General features: G+C 38.7%; 1 protein-coding gene and 2 long non-coding RNA genes across 10 annotated transcripts; 1 reads left to right on the top strand and 2 right to left on the bottom strand.

Moving 5' to 3' along the window:
* Positions 1 to 2650: 2650 nt before the first annotated feature.
* On the bottom strand, positions 2651 to 3629 carry LOC309698776. The gene is made up of 2 exons (XR_014274177.1): positions 3111 to 3629; positions 2651 to 3059 (listed from the first exon to the last, which is right to left on the bottom strand). It is a non-coding gene; the product is annotated as an uncharacterized lncRNA (long non-coding RNA).
* Positions 3630 to 3685: 56 nt separating this feature from the next.
* On the bottom strand, positions 3686 to 10968 carry LOC309699387 (uncharacterized protein). 8 transcript variants are annotated; one of them, XM_082522399.1, is made up of 6 exons: positions 10897 to 10968; positions 9824 to 9893; positions 9083 to 9129; positions 7331 to 8568; positions 5220 to 5294; positions 3686 to 4883 (listed from the first exon to the last, which is right to left on the bottom strand). In XM_082522399.1, exons 5-6 carry the CDS (start codon positions 5242 to 5244, stop codon positions 3892 to 3894), a joined length of 1017 nt encoding a protein of 338 aa, XP_082378525.1. In that variant the 5' UTR covers positions 5245 to 5294; positions 7331 to 8568; positions 9083 to 9129; positions 9824 to 9893; positions 10897 to 10968; the 3' UTR covers positions 3686 to 3891. The 8 variants fall into 8 exon arrangements, with proteins under 8 accessions (XP_082378525.1, XP_082378520.1, XP_082378519.1 ...); XM_082522394.1 differs by lacking the exon at positions 5220 to 5294 and having other exon boundaries at positions 7331 to 7445; positions 8525 to 8568; XM_082522393.1 differs by lacking the exon at positions 5220 to 5294 and having other exon boundaries at positions 7331 to 8620.
* A 1226-nt stretch (positions 10969 to 12194) lies between these two features.
* Positions 12195 to 15205, top strand: LOC309698134. The gene is made up of 4 exons (XR_014274014.1): positions 12195 to 12335; positions 12405 to 12469; positions 13000 to 13124; positions 13820 to 15205. It is a non-coding gene; the product is annotated as an uncharacterized lncRNA (long non-coding RNA).
* Positions 15206 to 17293: the final 2088 nt, after the last annotated feature.

The following is a 17293-nucleotide window of genomic DNA, read 5'->3' as shown; positions in this document are numbered from 1 at the left end:
AAGTCCTGATATGTCGAGCTGAATGTTTTGGCGAGGTCACGCTGAACCCCCTTTAGGTAGTGACCTGTCAATCATGAAGTAGGCCTGTTTTTCACCGGGTGCATTTGTTTGTCCTCGTTTTTCTAACGAGGATCATAATTTACTAAATAAACGTCAAATTCAAGAAGACCCAAAAGCAGCGACTGAGGCCATAAAGTCTTAACAGCTCATAGGTCGATGCAGATTTCTATAGGCTGACATCTTTGCAAGTAATCGCTCCCTGCTGGCCGTTAGAAAGATTACATGGTGCTTCCACGCTGGCTTTACTGTTATTATACAGTAATAACAGTCTGAGCGCCTCTGCGTGATAACCACGTTCTTTCTTCCTGCTGCCAAAGCTCACCTCAGCCAAAACTAAACATGAACACAAAGATCACTGCAGGTCTGTGGACTCTGCGTTTGGGTCCCTTTAGAGATCCTGAACACCTTTAATTATAAATACATTCTGTACTTTATTCAAGGTTTGTTTTGTCTTTTGTGTTTTTGTTCTCGTGTCGGTGCACTGGGCATTGCGGAAAATTGAGAAATACTTTTTAAAAACCTTTGTTGGGTTGTTTTTTTGTTTGCTTTATGCAGGCTTGGAGTTCAATTGTTTTTCTTTCTTTTCTTTTTTTTTCTTTTTTTGTAGTAGCAGATCGCCTCACAGGTGAAACGATGATATTTTGGGGTAAAAGCTCTTTTCAGAGTTAATAAAATGCCTGGAATGTTACCTTTGCTGCGATCTATTAGGCCTCATTTATGCAGAGGAACGTTTCGTCATTCACTGTGAATTTGTTCCTTTTTTTTTCATTTTTGATATTAAAATAAATACTTTTGTCATAAAAGACTCTGCTTCTGATTTTTACTTGTAGAATTAAAATATTTTAATGTCAGTTTTTCAAAAGCTGCAGATTGGTTTGTATGTCTTTCTTTCAGGTACTTTATCAGCTGGTTTATGTCATGGCGTTAGCTCAAACCCACAGATGTTGCTTCATGTTGTTTGCCCCTTGAATAATTTACAAAAATCTGAATGTTTCATTTAGTCTTTAACAGCTTCACTTAATTATGAACGCAGTGCAAATAATTGTTCTGTATAATGTTTCAGAGGAGTGGTGTAATATTCAATGTAAGAAACAAATTATTAAATTATTATTAAATTATTAACGTAAAGCAGCAGAAAAAACATGAAAAGAAAGATCGAGAGACAAACGTCTTCTCCTGGACAGGTGAGCTGCTTCCTTTTCCCATGATGCCTATTGTTACACCCTACTTAAAAGCAAGGTTGTATCTGGGGTGGGGTGTGACACAAAGTGAAAAGAAAACTATTAACTGCCACAAAGTTAACGTGGCAGTTAAAACTATTTCAACACAAACGACCCAATGAGGCCCAAAATCCACTGTGGTTCACAATTATCTCTGTAAAGGCACACCTTTTTTGCCCGAACCACTGTAGCCCACATCCCAGAGAAAAGCAAAGGAAAAGGGGGCGTGGCATTTTGAGGCGGCAGTCTTGATGCAGTGCTGACGAGCTGCACCACATCTCAGCTGCAGCTTGTGAGACAGACCTGGAACACAGAAGGAGGAGAAAGAGCTCTCTCACACGGGGAGACCCCCGGTCAGCGACCAAAACACCTATCAACAAACTTATCTTTGCTGTATGTGGCTAATAGCTTAGCATTCTGCTAACTATGATCACTAGAGTCTCGAGCTTCACTTGTACAGAGACGCCAATAATAAAGTTTTTCCTCAGCTGGTTTCTCACCATGTGGGGAAAATCGATTTAAAACATGAACATGTTGGTGGTGCGCAGAGAACTTCTGTTTCAGATGGAGTTTTGTCCTCACCATCACTGTGAGGAAAAATTATATCTCATAAAGTCAGGACACATACTCACGGAGAGGCAGCTTTTCAGTGGTATGGTCCTCGTCTGTGGAACAGCCTGCCGGAGGAGCTCAGGGCCGCAGAGAACGTACATGTTTTTAAGAACAGGCTCAAGACCCACCTTTTTAATTTAGCTTTTACTTAGCGTTTATTTATTTTATGCTTATTTATTCTATCCTGTTATTCTATTATTAATTTAGGATTTACCTAATATTTGTTTGATTTTATTCTTATTCGTTTTTTAATCTTCTTATTCTATTTATATTTATATTGTATCCTGTTCTTATTTATTTTATCATTTTACCCTATATATATTGTATTGCGTCATATCTCCAGTGTTTCCTCGGAGGGCGCTCTCTGCACCGGGGCTGTTATTGACCGTGGCTGCTGGGTCTCTGGGGTCCTCTCAGCCTGGCTGGGGGGCTCCTTTGCCTCCCTCCTGCTGTGTGCCCAGCCTGGAGGCTGCGGTCTGTGACCGGCTCCCGGTGCAGACGGCTCCCTGTTATAGTGTTTCCTCACTTGGCTCATGCGAGCCCAGCCCAATTTTTACTCTTTAAGTGTGCGCGTGTGTGTATGTGTGTGTGGGTGGGGGGATATATGTGTATTGAGAGTGTGGGGAGTGAGTTGGAGGGTGGGGTGGGCTGCTTTTAACTATGTAAAGCACTTTGTGCTACATTTTCTCTTGTTAAGATTCAATATTGAGGAAGGGTACAAGAGGTGATCGAAGAATAACCACACCGATCCGGCCGGGTAAAGTCAAACGAAGATTTTAATGAATACACGCGTGGGAAGACAACTCTGTACGCAGACAGGAAGTAGTCTTCGACTTAATCAAAGCATGAACAGATATTTTATAGCATCAGGGTTTATTTACTGACGCCCCTTCATACGTCACAGATACATTTTATACATAGATCAGATCAACATCATCATTGACTTTTCACCTAGAAAATCATCTTCTATTTTCATGGCTAGCCCTTCCTGTCTACCTTTCAGTTCTTGTCTTGTTCCTCTTTCTTGCCGAGACACCAAGAAACGGTTCCTCTTTTACCAAGACAATTTTGCAGTTACAGCCAAACATAACTAACCTCTCCTCTAAATAAATCTAATTTAAAATGTGTGTGTGTGTGTGTGTTGACCTCACATGCTCTTTGTGTCACCTCTTCACCTACTGTCTGTGTCTCGTCCTCAAATGCTCTTTCTTAATTCACCTATTGCACTTCTGACCTTTTACCAGACCAGAAGCTCACTGAGACTATGTGTATGTCTTCTACTAAATAAATGTTTTAATCAAGAACCTCTACTAAAACCTTAATATAAAATGATCTGATATATAAGTGTTTTGTAAGCATGTATTGCAATTCCTTCTCTGGCTCCAAGTCACTTGCACAATAGATTGTCCGAACATCGCGCCGAACAAAGCTTCCGACCCCCAATTAATTGACCGAGCTCCAACTCTTTAATAAGCACAGATATGCATTGTGTATAAAATAGTCATAACTGCTTAAGGCCTTCTTAAAGCTATCTGTTACATTGTTAAAGCCTCGTCTTAGCCTGCGGCTCAAAATAACTTCCTGCTTCTTTCTACATACAACTTCCTGTCAGCCTGCAACTCAGTCTTTCTGAAAGAGACACTGTTTAAACCTTGGAATGCAATATCCATGCTGCAGATTATATTATTAATGCAATGACAATTATTTAACAATAGCAGTAAAATAATTTCCCTCCTCGACACTCTGTATGAAAAGTGCTTTATAAATAAAGATTGATTGATTGATTGATTATATCTCAGGATGTGAAAAAATAACACAATTTAGTTTCATCTTTAGGAGAAAAGTGAGGGAGCCGGACCCTAGATAAAGTGTCTCAGGTACATGGATGCAACGAGTCAGTCATACGAGGTAGTGGTGTAGCTGGTGGACGGTTTTGTGTCTATGTTAAAATGAGACCAAACCTACACCCTGTTTAGCTCCTGGTTGATTCGGAGCTTCATCAGTCTGCGGAGCAGCTGATGTTCTTTCCTGTGATAAATGACTTTCTCACGTGAGTCGTCATGTGCTTTTTCACATGTGTGACGTTATAAAATCTTTCCCCACACAGCGAGGAGCTGAAGGCTTTCTCTTCAGCGTGACTCTTCAGATGCTGTTTGAGACTCCTGCTGTGAGTAAATCTTCTCCCACACTTGGAGCAGCTAAAAGCTTTTTGTCCCGTGTGGATCAACATGTGAGAATTGAGGTCGGCGTTGCGGCCGAATGTTTTGCTGCACCTGGAGCAGCTGTAGGGTTTTTCTCCCGTGTGGATGCACAGGTGTTGTTTCAGATTCCCGCTGTGTGTGAACGTTTTACTGCAGAACTTGCAGCTGAATGGTTTCTCCCCCGTGTGAGTCCTCCGGTGGTTTATTAGCGTTGTCTTGTCTTTAAAGCTTCGTCCACACTCAGAGCAGCTGAACGGTTTCTTTTCCGTGTGAATCCCCATGTGTCTCTGCAGGTTTCCACTGTCCACAAATCTTTTTCCACACTGAGAGCAGCTGACAGGTTTCTCTCCTGTGTGGGTTCTCAGGTGTCTGCTCAGATTTCTGCTGTGACCAAATTTTCTCCCACAGACAGAGCAGCTGAATGGTTTCTCATCAGCATCACCTGATGCCCGAGGCGCTGCAGGTTCACGGCTCTGCTCACACTCATCAGAATCACTGACGTCTGTGTCTGAAGAGCCTGAAGTTTTCCCATCAGGCTGTAGATCTGGATCAGGCTCTGGTCCTCCCACAGAGTCACTGACCTCCTCAGTCCGTCTGTGATAAAGCTGTAAGGATTCAGGTTTCTCTTCACCCTCCTCACTCTTCACAGGGGCAGGGCTGGAAGTGAGCTGGGCGATGACAACCTCCTCCTGTTCGTCTTTAATGTCTGGGTCCTCCCGGTCCACACTGGAGCTCCACTCCTGCTCCTCTTTTTCACCAATGACCACTTTTTGGACACCCAGAGGTAAACCTGAAACACAAACATTAATATTGAGTTCATTTTGTCCTGAAACCAGAAAATTTTCACAAAGTGACAGTTACTTTTTGTGGATAATGAACATATTTTTACATGACCATGACAATTAATATGACTTTTAGGGGTATATATATATATATATATATAGCTCGTATTTATTCAGGACTTGTTTTCAGTTGATCAGCTTTTCTCCTGTCTCCTCACCTGCTCTGTGCGCTGGTGGGAGGAGCTAAGTGGAGGTGACATACCATCAGAGAGAAGCTAGCGTCATGCTAGTGTTAGCTTATCATCAGCAGCGAATCTGTTTCCAGCAGCAGCAATAAAACTCACCTTCTTTTCTCGGTTCCAGTTCCATCTTTAAATCAACTTCCGGTGGTTCACAGTGTCGGGCCACCTATATGTGTACTTTTAAGCAAAAAACGACACAGTAGGAGTAGGTATTGATTTATAAATACTACTGTGTTTATAAACTAAGCTGTAGTGTTTGCACAAACCAAACACTAAATAAGAACTCATCACTGTGCAATAGACATTTAGCGGAACCTAGCTAGTTCTATCTAACTGTCTGTATGTCTCTAACTAACTTGGCAGCCTGTTCTCTTTGTCTTGATAATACTTTCTTTAACGATTGAAGACATTTTGGGGTCAACGTAAAAGAAAGGCAGATGTGAAATGTAAAATTTAGGTCAGAGGTTAAATGTGACAAGGTTTCTATTTATTGACAACAAACACTTCCAAGAGTCATAGTTTCTGAGTTATAAGGCTTTTTGTCAGTTGTTTGTCAGTCCTTTAAGAGTCTCTAAAAAAGCCGATGTTTCAAGACTTCCCCCGTGTCTTTAGACATGTTTTAGGTTTCATATCTTTCAATATCAAAACCAATCCTACAATGTCAGTAGGTAATGAATCAGTAAAACATTGTGTCTTTTACAACAGGATAGCAGTGTGTTCACCCTGCAGTGTTTAGTCATAAAGTACATTTTTGTTATGTCCTGTCCAGCTTTTGAAGGACATATTTTGCTCATCATTAGGCAAGATTAATTTATATTTTCTGAGCTATTAACTGGAATTACAGGTTCTAGAACAAAGTTGTAGTTTATTTTGTGAATACAGCAAAGCAAAAATGTGCTCAGTGTCACTCTTCAAAACACCAGGAGGAAATATTTAACAAATTAACCAAGTCAAAAAAGTAAGCTCTGTGCAGTTTGGAAAGGCCCAGAGCCAAAACATTTGTCACTAACTGAGAGAATCATCACACAGATGCTACAGGCAGGACCTTTCAAAATAAAGCTCCAAGTGGCAGCACTACCAGGTAATCCAAACTCAAAGAGATTCTAAGAGTCAGAACAGGTTCATTAAACATTGAAAGAGATTAAATAATTTTAATTATTTTCTATTAAATAAAGAATCAAAAAACCTGATAGTCTGTCATCATCAGTCCACCTGACAGGTGTCTGACTGCAGTTCCTGACCCAAGCGCCCATAAATAACAAGTAAGGAGAGAGAATGTGCTGGTTTCTCAGTGAAAAACTACATTTTTTCAGTAAAATAAATGAATAAAAGCCTCCACCAGGACCTTTGAGCGTGACGAAATATTTTATGGAAGAAAAGAATCTACACCAGGAGACCCCAGAGGAGCGGACACTGAGGAGTACACGCCCTTCACCTTCAGCTACAGGGACTAGCTGCTACTGGCAACTGTTGTCCAGATTCAGTGATTCACCTGCTTATTACTAGGGGTGGGTTTTTATAATCAATTTATCAATTAAAATCGATTCTGGCTTGGATAACGTGAAATCGATTCATTAAAATCCTGAATCGATTTTTTAATATAAATTTATTTTGCCCAAAATGCCAGAATCTCACGTGAAACCTCACAAAATTTCAACAACCACCAAACAGCTAAGACAGTAAATGAGAGCAGAAACACGGATTCTGCACAAAGACGTAAACACACAGCGCGGAATCGTGGATCAAATCGATTCGGGACCTTGTGAATCGGAAACGAATCGATTCTAGAAATGAGTGACGATACCCAGCCCTAGTTATTACTCAGTTATTTGATTACAGGTGCTTCATACGGTCTTGTTAATGTTTTATTTGTTTACATGTTTAGATGCTGTTTGCATGACCTTTGGCCTCTGAGAAAAACATCTTTACAAAAACCGAGTCGCCGTTTGTATTCTTTTTTATTTTTTAATTTAATGCATGTTGATCATTTATTTATTTATTTATTTATTTATTTTTACAAAAAAAAACTCGTCGTATTTAGTCAAGGGTTTTGTTTTTGGCGATCAGCTTTTCTCCTGTCTCCTCACCTGCTCTGCGCGCTGGTGGGAGGAGCTAAGTGGAGGTGACATACCATCAGAGAGGACCTAGCGCGATGCTAGCGTTAGCTTATCAGCATCAGTGACTCCGTTTCCAGTAACGGGGAGTAAACTCACCTTCGTTTCTCGGCTCCAGTTCCGTCTTTAAGTCAACGTCCGGTGGTTGACAGTGTCGGTCCAGCTCAGCTCTGTCCACAGAACCGGACTTTGGAGGACTTTCTGGATCCATCTGCTAACTGAGCGCATAATCAAGTCCACTAAAATAAGCGCTGCCACTTCCGGGAAACATTTCAAAATGAAATGATAACAAGCAGACAGATTTACTTCCGATATGCTCCATCAAAATAATTTTTTTTATTTTGGAGTCAATCCCTTAGGTAAATTACCTTTACCTAAATGTAAAAGTCATATTTGCTCCACTCTAGCATCTACAGTCCTGTCCTATTACACTGCAGTGCTCCACTACCTGGTTTAGTCACTCAGGTAGGTAAATCAGAATCCCTAAATGTTCCTCTGACACAATGAGATAGAGAGTCACACATTTCACCACTCTACCACACACAGAAACCATAATTCAAGTGAAAAATAATATGATTTTTGCAAATGTAATGAAACTTTTTTTGCGTTTGTTAGTGTCCAAGAATAATTCAGAGTGAATAATCAGAGATTTCAATCTAATCCACCCGTTTTAGGGCGAATTCTTTAGTTATCAAACATGAGGCAAAGGCTCGGGCGTTAAAGGAATTAAAAAACAAAGCATCTGTGACAAAGCAGATAAGATGAAAAACATCGAAACATTATTTATTAATTAATATTATTTCAGTGTCTTCATCACATAGAGGCAGCTCACCAATTCATTCAGCCCTTAAAGTAGCATTATTCAGTACACATACTAGAAAATCACATTGCTACTACACCGACCTGCACACAATGCAAACTGGTAATAGAGTTGTTTTGAATGGATCGTTAATATAACACCACTTGACAGCCCCACATGCGTGGCACTGTGTAAAAACTGATAAAAGCAGAGCCATTGCGGTAATGACACAATGAGAAAGTAAAAATTATGTGGGATGTTGTGAAATTGTGATGTGCTCATCATTAAGAAAGATTAATTTATATTTGCTGAGCTTTTAACTGGAATTACAGGTTCTGATAAAATCTAGTTAATGTTTACAAAGTGCTACATCAATCAACTATTCTTAAAATATTTAACCCACATAAAGTGAGTTAAAGAAGAAGCAACATTACTCGTGACTGCAGGATTGAGTGGTTTAACACAACAAGATAGGGAAGAGGAAAACTTTCCTGTGCACCAAAACAACACTGATCTCAGTTGATGATGTTCCAGATGTCTAAGGGTAAGGGGAGAGAGACTGCAGCATTACAAAAGCATCCTGTGAAAGTCTAGAACAAAGTTGTAGTTTATTTTGTGAATACAGCAAAGCAAAAATGTGCTCAGTGTCACTTTTCAAAACACCAGGAGGAAATATTTAACAAATTAACCAAGTCAAAAAAAGCAAGCTCTGTGCAGTTTGGAAAGGCCCAGAGCCAAAACATTTGTCACTAACTGAGAGAATCATCACACAGATGCTACAGGCAGGACCTTTCAAAATAAAGCTCCAAGTGGCAGCACTACCAGTTAATCCAAACTCAAAGAGATTCTAAGAGTCAGAACAGGTTCATTAAACATCGAAAGAGATTAAATAATTTAAATTATTGTCTATTAAAAACAGGATCAGAAGACTTCCTGATAGTCTGTCATCATCAGTCCACCTGACAGGTGTCTGACTGCAGTTCCTGACCCAAGCGCCCATAAATGACGAGTTATTTATAATATTTTGTAGTAAAAAATAAATAAATAATTACCTTAAGATTGAAATCAGGTGTGTCCGGCTGTTTTTCTTCGAATGATCCTGAAATAAAAATAAGCCAAAGTTAGAAACATTGATGTTGATGAAGTAGTTATAGGCAGAGGCGGAGCCAGACATTTGAAACACCCGGGGCTTAGCCCTGAAGGGTAGTATGCATGTGGATTTTTTTTTCTTTTTTTTTGGGGGGGGGGGGGGGGGGGGGGGTGTAGAAATGACTGAAAGATTAATTGGCTCTGTTTTGAGTTTTGTTCAAAAAAGAATGACTTCATATAGGGAAAAGGAGATATCACATATGCAGGACACCTTAAACTAGTTTTTTAATTAAGCAGCAAGGCAGAACAAGGTCAGGGCTGCATCAAGACACAGGGACTAAACCCCAATTCAACCAGACCCAGGTGATCCGGAATTAAAACAGGACTACAACAGTTCAAAATCAGGACTACTGAGGACTTAACCAAGACAGAACCAGAATCAGAACTAGATGATAGTAGCACTAAAAATCATCATAGACCTGCACTACACTTATTTTTTTAATTCTACCAAAGTACAATATTTAGATTCAGAAAAGTTTATATAATTATTCAGCCTTGTTGTGCAAACAAGCCTGCATAACTTAATAAATATAGAATTTGAAAAATAACAAACCTAAAAAGAAACACTAGGTACGAGATACATGAGTACCTATGATACGGTGATACTTTGGTAAACAACCATTTGACTAACATGTGTGTCTCACCTGCTCTTGTTCCATCTCTGTTCTGTCCTCATTCTCCATCTCCCTCTCTGTTCCTCTCTCTCTCTTTGTGCTGACAATCATCAAATATACAGTTGAAACCAGATATTTACACACTCTTCAGATAAAAACACTTTTTTTTTTATTGTAACATCAATGTTTATTTTTTTAGATTGATAAATATAAAAACATATTTGTTAACTTTAAGAGTAAAGAGATAAACTCTTTATTTCTTAATTGCAAATGGCACCAAATTGTATTCAAAACTGAGCCACACTTATGGAGCTCCACAGTTCTTTTCCTGGTGTTTTGGTTGACATCTCTTGATTTTCCCATTTAAAAGAAACAGGCTCTGTGTTTTGCCTTATATGCATCCACAGGTGTGCCACCAATTTACTCACATGGACTCTACGAACCTATCAGAAGCTTCTTCAGCTCAGAATGGAATCGTCTGGTTTTCTCATTAATTAACAATAAACTTAGTGTACATGTACTCCTAAATTTGATGAAAGTGATAAAAAAAATAGACAGCTAACTCTGTCTCTCTTTATTCTGACATTTAACTAATTCAAAAGATATTTCAATATTTATTTATCCAAAACAAAACAAGTTTACTCTAAATTGATGTTGTACAGTAAAAAAATGTTCTTGTGTTTTCCATAAAGTGTATGTAAATATCTGGTTACAAATGTGAATATACTGCTGTGTATTGAAGTTCCTCTTGTTTTGCATAGAAATATACTGAACAACATACAAAGCATAATATATAAAATACTAGCAGAGGTTTTCTTTGAAAGAAGCTCCTTATGTCCATTCTTGTATATCAGTACATTACTGAAACCGATTTATTTAGCCGTGGAGGGAAACAACTGAATATATGAAATAAACACACATGTAAGCTGAGACTCTCTAAAGAAACAGCATTGTTGTTGTTCGGCTTTTCATTTCGCCATTTGTTGATTCACTCGAAGAGCAAGTAACGTAATATGGGTCAGGTGATCAGTTTGATATCAATCTTTCGTGATTCACCGTCATATTTACATTATTTGTACAGTACGAATGATTTGCTTTGTTACCTGGTCAAACTTCAGTTCTCCTCTGTCTGCCTGGCTCCGTTTCAGCGCACTCGCAGGCAGGAGCTGCCCCGCCCCGCTTAGTGTCTGAGCTCGGATCATACCAATATTAGGGGGGATTTACGCACAGTCGTAAATTCCCACAGTGTGCACTATGTGCTTCGAATATTGTGTGTAGTTTTTGTTTTATACAGTTGTCAGCCAGGCATCTAACTATGAAAAAATTACACTCCAAAAGACCCCGGGCTTCTGACAAAACAACCCGGGCTTAAGCCCAGTAAGCCACCCCCGCTCCGCCACTGGTTATAGGTATATTCAAACTTTACCAGCCCTCGTCTCAGGGCACCTGCTTCTGCTGTGCCATAACAGTTCTTTTAAACTCTGTCTTGTCTTTTGGTGTTTTCTTTAATTTAATTGTATTAGCTCGCTTCGTGTTTTCTCTCCTGTCCTAGTTGTACAAAGAATGCAGTCAGACTATTTTATCATAATATTTAGGTATTTTATTTATATTTTTAAATATATTTAAATAGCACAGCAAAATGTAAATTGAGAATTTGCTTAAAATGCCCTTAAATGAAATGTTCATATCTTTTGTGACGCACTTTGGGCACCTCTGGTTTTAAATGTGCTCTACATATAAAGTTGTATTGCATTGTATCTTTAGTGATGTGGAGTGCGCACATTTTTCCCTTTTATAAGTGAGTAATTGACCCATGAAATAAAACCTGTCAGCACTGCAACATTAATGTACACATATATACATACATATTATATTTGTGCTAAGCTGTAGTACTGAGGTACATTCTTGATTTGTATGGTTATAATGACCCAATAACCCCCCTGTAACCGTGGTTACTCGGTCACCATCACCTGTGTCTCAGAGGCCTGATGTGACATCAAAGCAGCGTGCACGATTTCATGTGCACAAATACAGCGCGATGTATTTGGGGGACCTTTGGCTGTCTGGATAACTTAGTTATGAATTTATTTTTCAGGTGAAATGTGAGATGTTTGTGTGGCGAAGGTGTGAATCTCTGACTCTAATTCAGGCATGTCCTGCTCTGCAGCAGCAGCAGAGAGCTCCTTCTCCGCCTCCTTTTTGTCATGCCTTGTGTCTTCTTCATTTTTCTTCTTAGAAACACTTTCATGCCCTTTTTTGGAGTGATTTATCTCACCCAGGTCACCCTGCTTCGCAACTCAGCTGCTGGAGCCCTGCTCATTTTTAAATGAAGTTTTTTGTTACTCCCACCGGATGGATACTGCCCTGTGATTGGCTCTTAAGATTAGGATATGTTGGTCAAACACTGACAGGAGTGTTTCAGATGTGACTGCCGGTGATGAACCGATACCTGAACAATCCTGTCCTGAAATAAATGTTGTTGTTTTTTCTGAGCAATTAAAAAAAAGGTTTAAAAACAGACAAACGGCTCACTTGACTGCAGGTAAGAGATACTTAAGACAGATGTATTTGATAAAAAACAGTGATTTTACATGGTTTTACTCTGGTTTAGGTGTACAAACACTGTTCTCTACTAAAATTGATTCAGACATTTTTGGGGACACCAAAACAGCAAAGGTGAGTAGTGACCACATTAAAGTTTTATTCAAAAAAGTGTTAAATTCTATTTTAATATCTGAATTCTGACATTTTAAGAGTCTCACATCGAGCTTCAGCTGAGGAAAAGTGTCCATGCAAATCAGGGTCAGCTGATGTTAAATCGCTCAGTGGAAGATGTTTTGGTAACAGCCGGTTAAATGTATTTGTGCTCCACAGCAAAAAGCTCTGGGTTTGAATCAGCTGTTGGCTGAGTGAGGGGTTTGTGGAGGTCCTGAGGAAGAAAAGGCGATTTTAACCTTAAAGCTATATTTACATTTAAAAAGACCTCTTTTTCGTGAGAAGACAGCTTTCTTCTTTCACTTTTTAACAAATCTTAGCATTGATTACTAGTCCCTCTATACATTTTTTTTACAAGTTTTTACTGTGTAAATGATAAATGAACTACTGATGGTGTGTACAGAGTAGACCATGAGTGAAGAAAAGCTGCTGTGAGAAACAGCCTGTGTAGATGTCAATAACTCTGCTCTGTTATGAAACTCTGAGTGCAGATGGTTGGTCTCTGGTGGATCACAGTGACGATGGTCTTCTCTCTGTCTGCTGGAAAATTGGCTGAGATAGACTTAGACAAGCTCGCAGGACTTGCAAATCAGATAAGAACAAATATCAAATACGGGTAAGTCAGCATCCTCTAGTCTACAGTCTCTGAAACTAATTATTTTTTTTATCATTTGTTTTTATGGGCAGTCAGAGCTATGAAGGTGATGACATATGGTTACAAGCAGAGTTATTACAGTTAACTAAAAATAAAATAAACAACTAAAACTAGGTGTGGAAAAAACTAGCCATAAAACTAGCAATAAAAATTTAAAACTAGACTTTTTTAATAAAATTTGTTTGTTTTTTTCTTTCTTTCTTTTTTTCTTAAGAAGAAAATGAACAGACACGATTTTGTTTCTCCCACTGAAAACGTCCAGATGAACAGAATCAATTTTGGGGGATTTTCTTACCTGGATGATTGAACATATATCTCTATAACTTTTGTTGCTCTGATTATGATAATTATTCTCTGTCACTTCTTATTTCCTGCTGCTCTTTGTCTTTTCACTTTGCTTTCTCTGAAGGATTTCTGTGTAAATAAATACAGATAGGATAACAGAGCAGTGTAGAGAGGACTACAGCTCCATTACCATCCATCTTGGCTTTGTTTCAGAGGACATGTTGATGACCTCGCCTTTCTTGACTGAAAATAATGATATTATCATGTTTTATGTTCTGAGCAACTGAATTAACTTTTTAGTTTTCCATGGTTATATTTTAACTTTGTGTCAATTCATTCATGTGGTTGTGTGTGTTTCTTTTTTGTGACAGGTACAATATAAATACAATGTATGCCATGGCTGCAAGTATTCCGAAGAATCCAGACCAACTTTCTTATGACCTCACAAAGGTGATGCCAGACCCACAGACAAAATGGAAAGATGGCATCCTCAAGACTTCTAAACTTGTGGTAGCCACAAAGAAAGACGTAACCCCTAGGAAAGGAAATCCATATACTGAACATGCTGAGTGGCGTGTTCTGCAGAATCTACCGCTTTTCCAAATATCTGGTAATTTGTTGGTCTTCTTCTCTTATGCCTCTCCATGTTATGAAAGGTGTGCAAATCCAGATAGTAAATTAAGGATCACTAATGAGCTCAGCAGTCTCTTTAGTCAATCTGGGTGGGGTGCAAAGGCGTTTGTCTTTGACACTTTGTTTAGGCCTCATGGGGAGGACATTAATTCAAACAGGATAGATAAGGCCCTGACAAATATTAGAGCAGCCATTGGTCGCCATAACATATTTCGTTGTTACAGGCCTGATAATGTTAATTTCCGTTGCATCAAATGCTTCCGTACGGATCCGATTGACCCAAACTGTATCTCATAATGCCCCATCTCATTTATGCAACAAGGAACGTTTAAAAAAAAACAAGTGAATAAACAAATGTTTTAGAAGCTGAAGTTTCTACTTGCGCTCTACTTGTTCACTTTCTTTCTCTAACATGGACTTTACTGTCTGAGTGATGACTCAGCCATTTAAGGTCCAGCTAGGCTTATATTTATCTTTGCTAACTGATACAAACCATAAATCGCTATTTTTATTCTCATTTTAAAGTAATGCAGCTCAGTTTAGAGGGAATCGCCCCAAAACCTCTGACGATAATCGTGCTGAAACTGATTTGACTGTAACAAATTTATATCGAATGGCTCGAATCGAATCGAATTTTACTGCTTAAACAGGCAGAGCCATAAATCCCAGTGAACCTGGAGAGCACCATTTATGTGCTTTTTCACTCACTGTTCATGTTTATTTGACTCCCTGAGGATTCGAACAAGCAACTAGAAACTAATTACATACATAAGAATCACCTTCAACATTACACATGTAAACATTATCAAACATAATTTGTTTTGTTAACAGTAGATTATTTACTAAAAGTTAATCACCCATCAGTTTACCATTTATTAAGAATAATTGTTGTGAAGTGTTCCTTTTGAATGTATTTGTTGGTGCTTTTATTTTGAATGTTTTCAGCTTCACTTTGAGTGACACCTGGAACTGAACCTGTAACGTCCATGTTAACTGAAGAGAAAGTTGATAGAAAACTGCAGTCTGTATTTACATCGTTTTAATGGAGAATAGATGTTTTTACATCATTTGTGTCTTTAAAGCCTGATGAAATCTTCTCTGATTAAAGCTTTGCTCAGCAAACATTCACGTCTCAGTGTGTCAGTCATTTCAAACCAGCTTTAACCTTCACGGTGTCACTGAGCCTGTCTTTCTGCAGACTGCTCTTACAACAAGTATGATTAAAAATAATTTTTTAGTGTCTTATTGTTCTGTTATATTTCTAAAAAACACACATGTAGACAGATCATTTTTAAGCATCCAGTACACAACAATGATAGTAAAACCACAGCGTTGCTTCATCGTCCTCCACTTCTCATTTATTTTCTGAACTAAAAATCTCCACCTGCAAATTCAGCTTCTTGATCAAACTTAAATGGTATGAAAATTCAAAATATGCAGCATCAGTAAAATCATAAAAGAAACATAAAATATATTTTAATTAACTAGTAAAGTGTTTTAGTTCATTGTGAAGATGCTGTAGTTGATTATTTGTATGTTCTTTGTCTATTTCACAAAATTTAATGTGAAATGAGGTTTTACTCTGATGGTTTTTGATGGTCAAATTAAAAGAATAAATATTTATTCGAGTCACTGTGGAGACTCTGAGGATCATATACATTAATTCATTAATATTAACATTAAACACTGATGTGTTAAACATTAAAGGATTGTTTACACTTTACAACTGTTTACAGCTGTGTGGCAGGCAGGCAGGAGTGGTGGACCCAAAATGCAGGACTCTTGGAGATGGGATTCAACCTCAAAATGCAGCTTTTACTGCTGGAAAAAACCTTCGATACCTCAAACTCACCAAAACAAAACTCAGAACATCGATACTACAGACTGAATTAGAACAGAGAAACTAAACAGGAACAGGAGACAAAACACACAGCATGTAGAAGGCACGACACAACAGAGAACAAAGGAAAACACAGGGCTTGTATACACAGGGAGTAATCAGAGAATGGGAAACAGGAGGGAGACACAGCTGGGTGAAATTAGGGCTATCGAGACAGGGGGGAAGTAAAACTGAACACACTGACATCAGACATGAACCTTCAAAGTAAAACAGGAAACAATCTACAACGATGTAGACTTGACAGAGAGCGACAGACTTGACAGAAAATACAACCCGTAACAAAAAAATCAAACCAGCACAACTCAAGAATCAGAACATAAATCCTAATCTAGAAAAACACCAAAGCATAAGAAACACAAAAAGCTCGGTCAAAATGACTCAGAACCGTGACAGTTATGAGGGGAATTTAAGATATGCAGCAAAGAAACCTTGCATCACATTATTTTCACAACTGATTAATATTGTGTTTTCTTTTGTTTTACCTCATTGAATTTCTTTAAATATATAACTAGGTGACAAATGAGAGGACAAAGACAAACCTCTGACTCCTTCAGTGAGGCGATAGGATGGCTCTGCTTTATTGTTGAAACAGGCTCGGCTTGTGTTACAGGTGCCAGGTTGCAGCACTGATGGAGTCATGAAAACAAAATGATTAGACATGTTGTGGTGTGCTGTTGTTGAATACTGCATCATTATAAAGGAGGAGCGTGGCGCGTGTGCCTCTGACTGCTACTGTCAGGCCAAAGCTTTAGTGAAATAAAGAGTCTGGATTACTTTGGATTCTTCAGATGATTAAACTGCTCGCTGATAAATTTCTGCGTTCTTCTGAGCAGCTCACAGCACCTACATGCCTGCATATGTATAAAACACTGTAATTGGTTACAGTTTATTCTGCCACAGGATTGTTTGTATCTGCTGAAAAGCCTCTTGGTTTGTAGCTGAGCCACCCGGGGAAGAGGAAGTGCAGCCTGTGGTTTAAGCCTGCCTGAGGTCGTCCATTTAGCAAATGTCTTATCAGCACGCAGCAGAGAGTTCACAAGAAACATAGAGGAAGAAAAAACACTGTGGAAATTCCACTTTGTACACTTCCTCTTTGTGCATGACACAATTTTTATATTATCCGCCTGTAGTGGAATAATCGCAACAATCATCATTGCTACATGTAAGTACACATGACACAGCATGAAAACAGATCAGATGTAGAGTCACTGTGGTAACGAGACAAGAAAAAAAAGAAACCTGAAACCCTGAAATACAGCTGCCTTTAAGAGCAGACATTTCAACACTTGCTCCTTGTTCTTAGACATTTTTA

Source organism: Aulonocara stuartgranti (assembly GCF_965226115.1).
Source record: "Aulonocara stuartgranti genome assembly, chromosome: 22".
NCBI lineage: Eukaryota > Metazoa > Chordata > Actinopteri > Cichliformes > Cichlidae > Aulonocara > Aulonocara stuartgranti.
The sequence above is the reverse complement of the archived record's forward strand: the minus strand, read 5'-3'. Positions and strand labels throughout refer to the sequence as shown.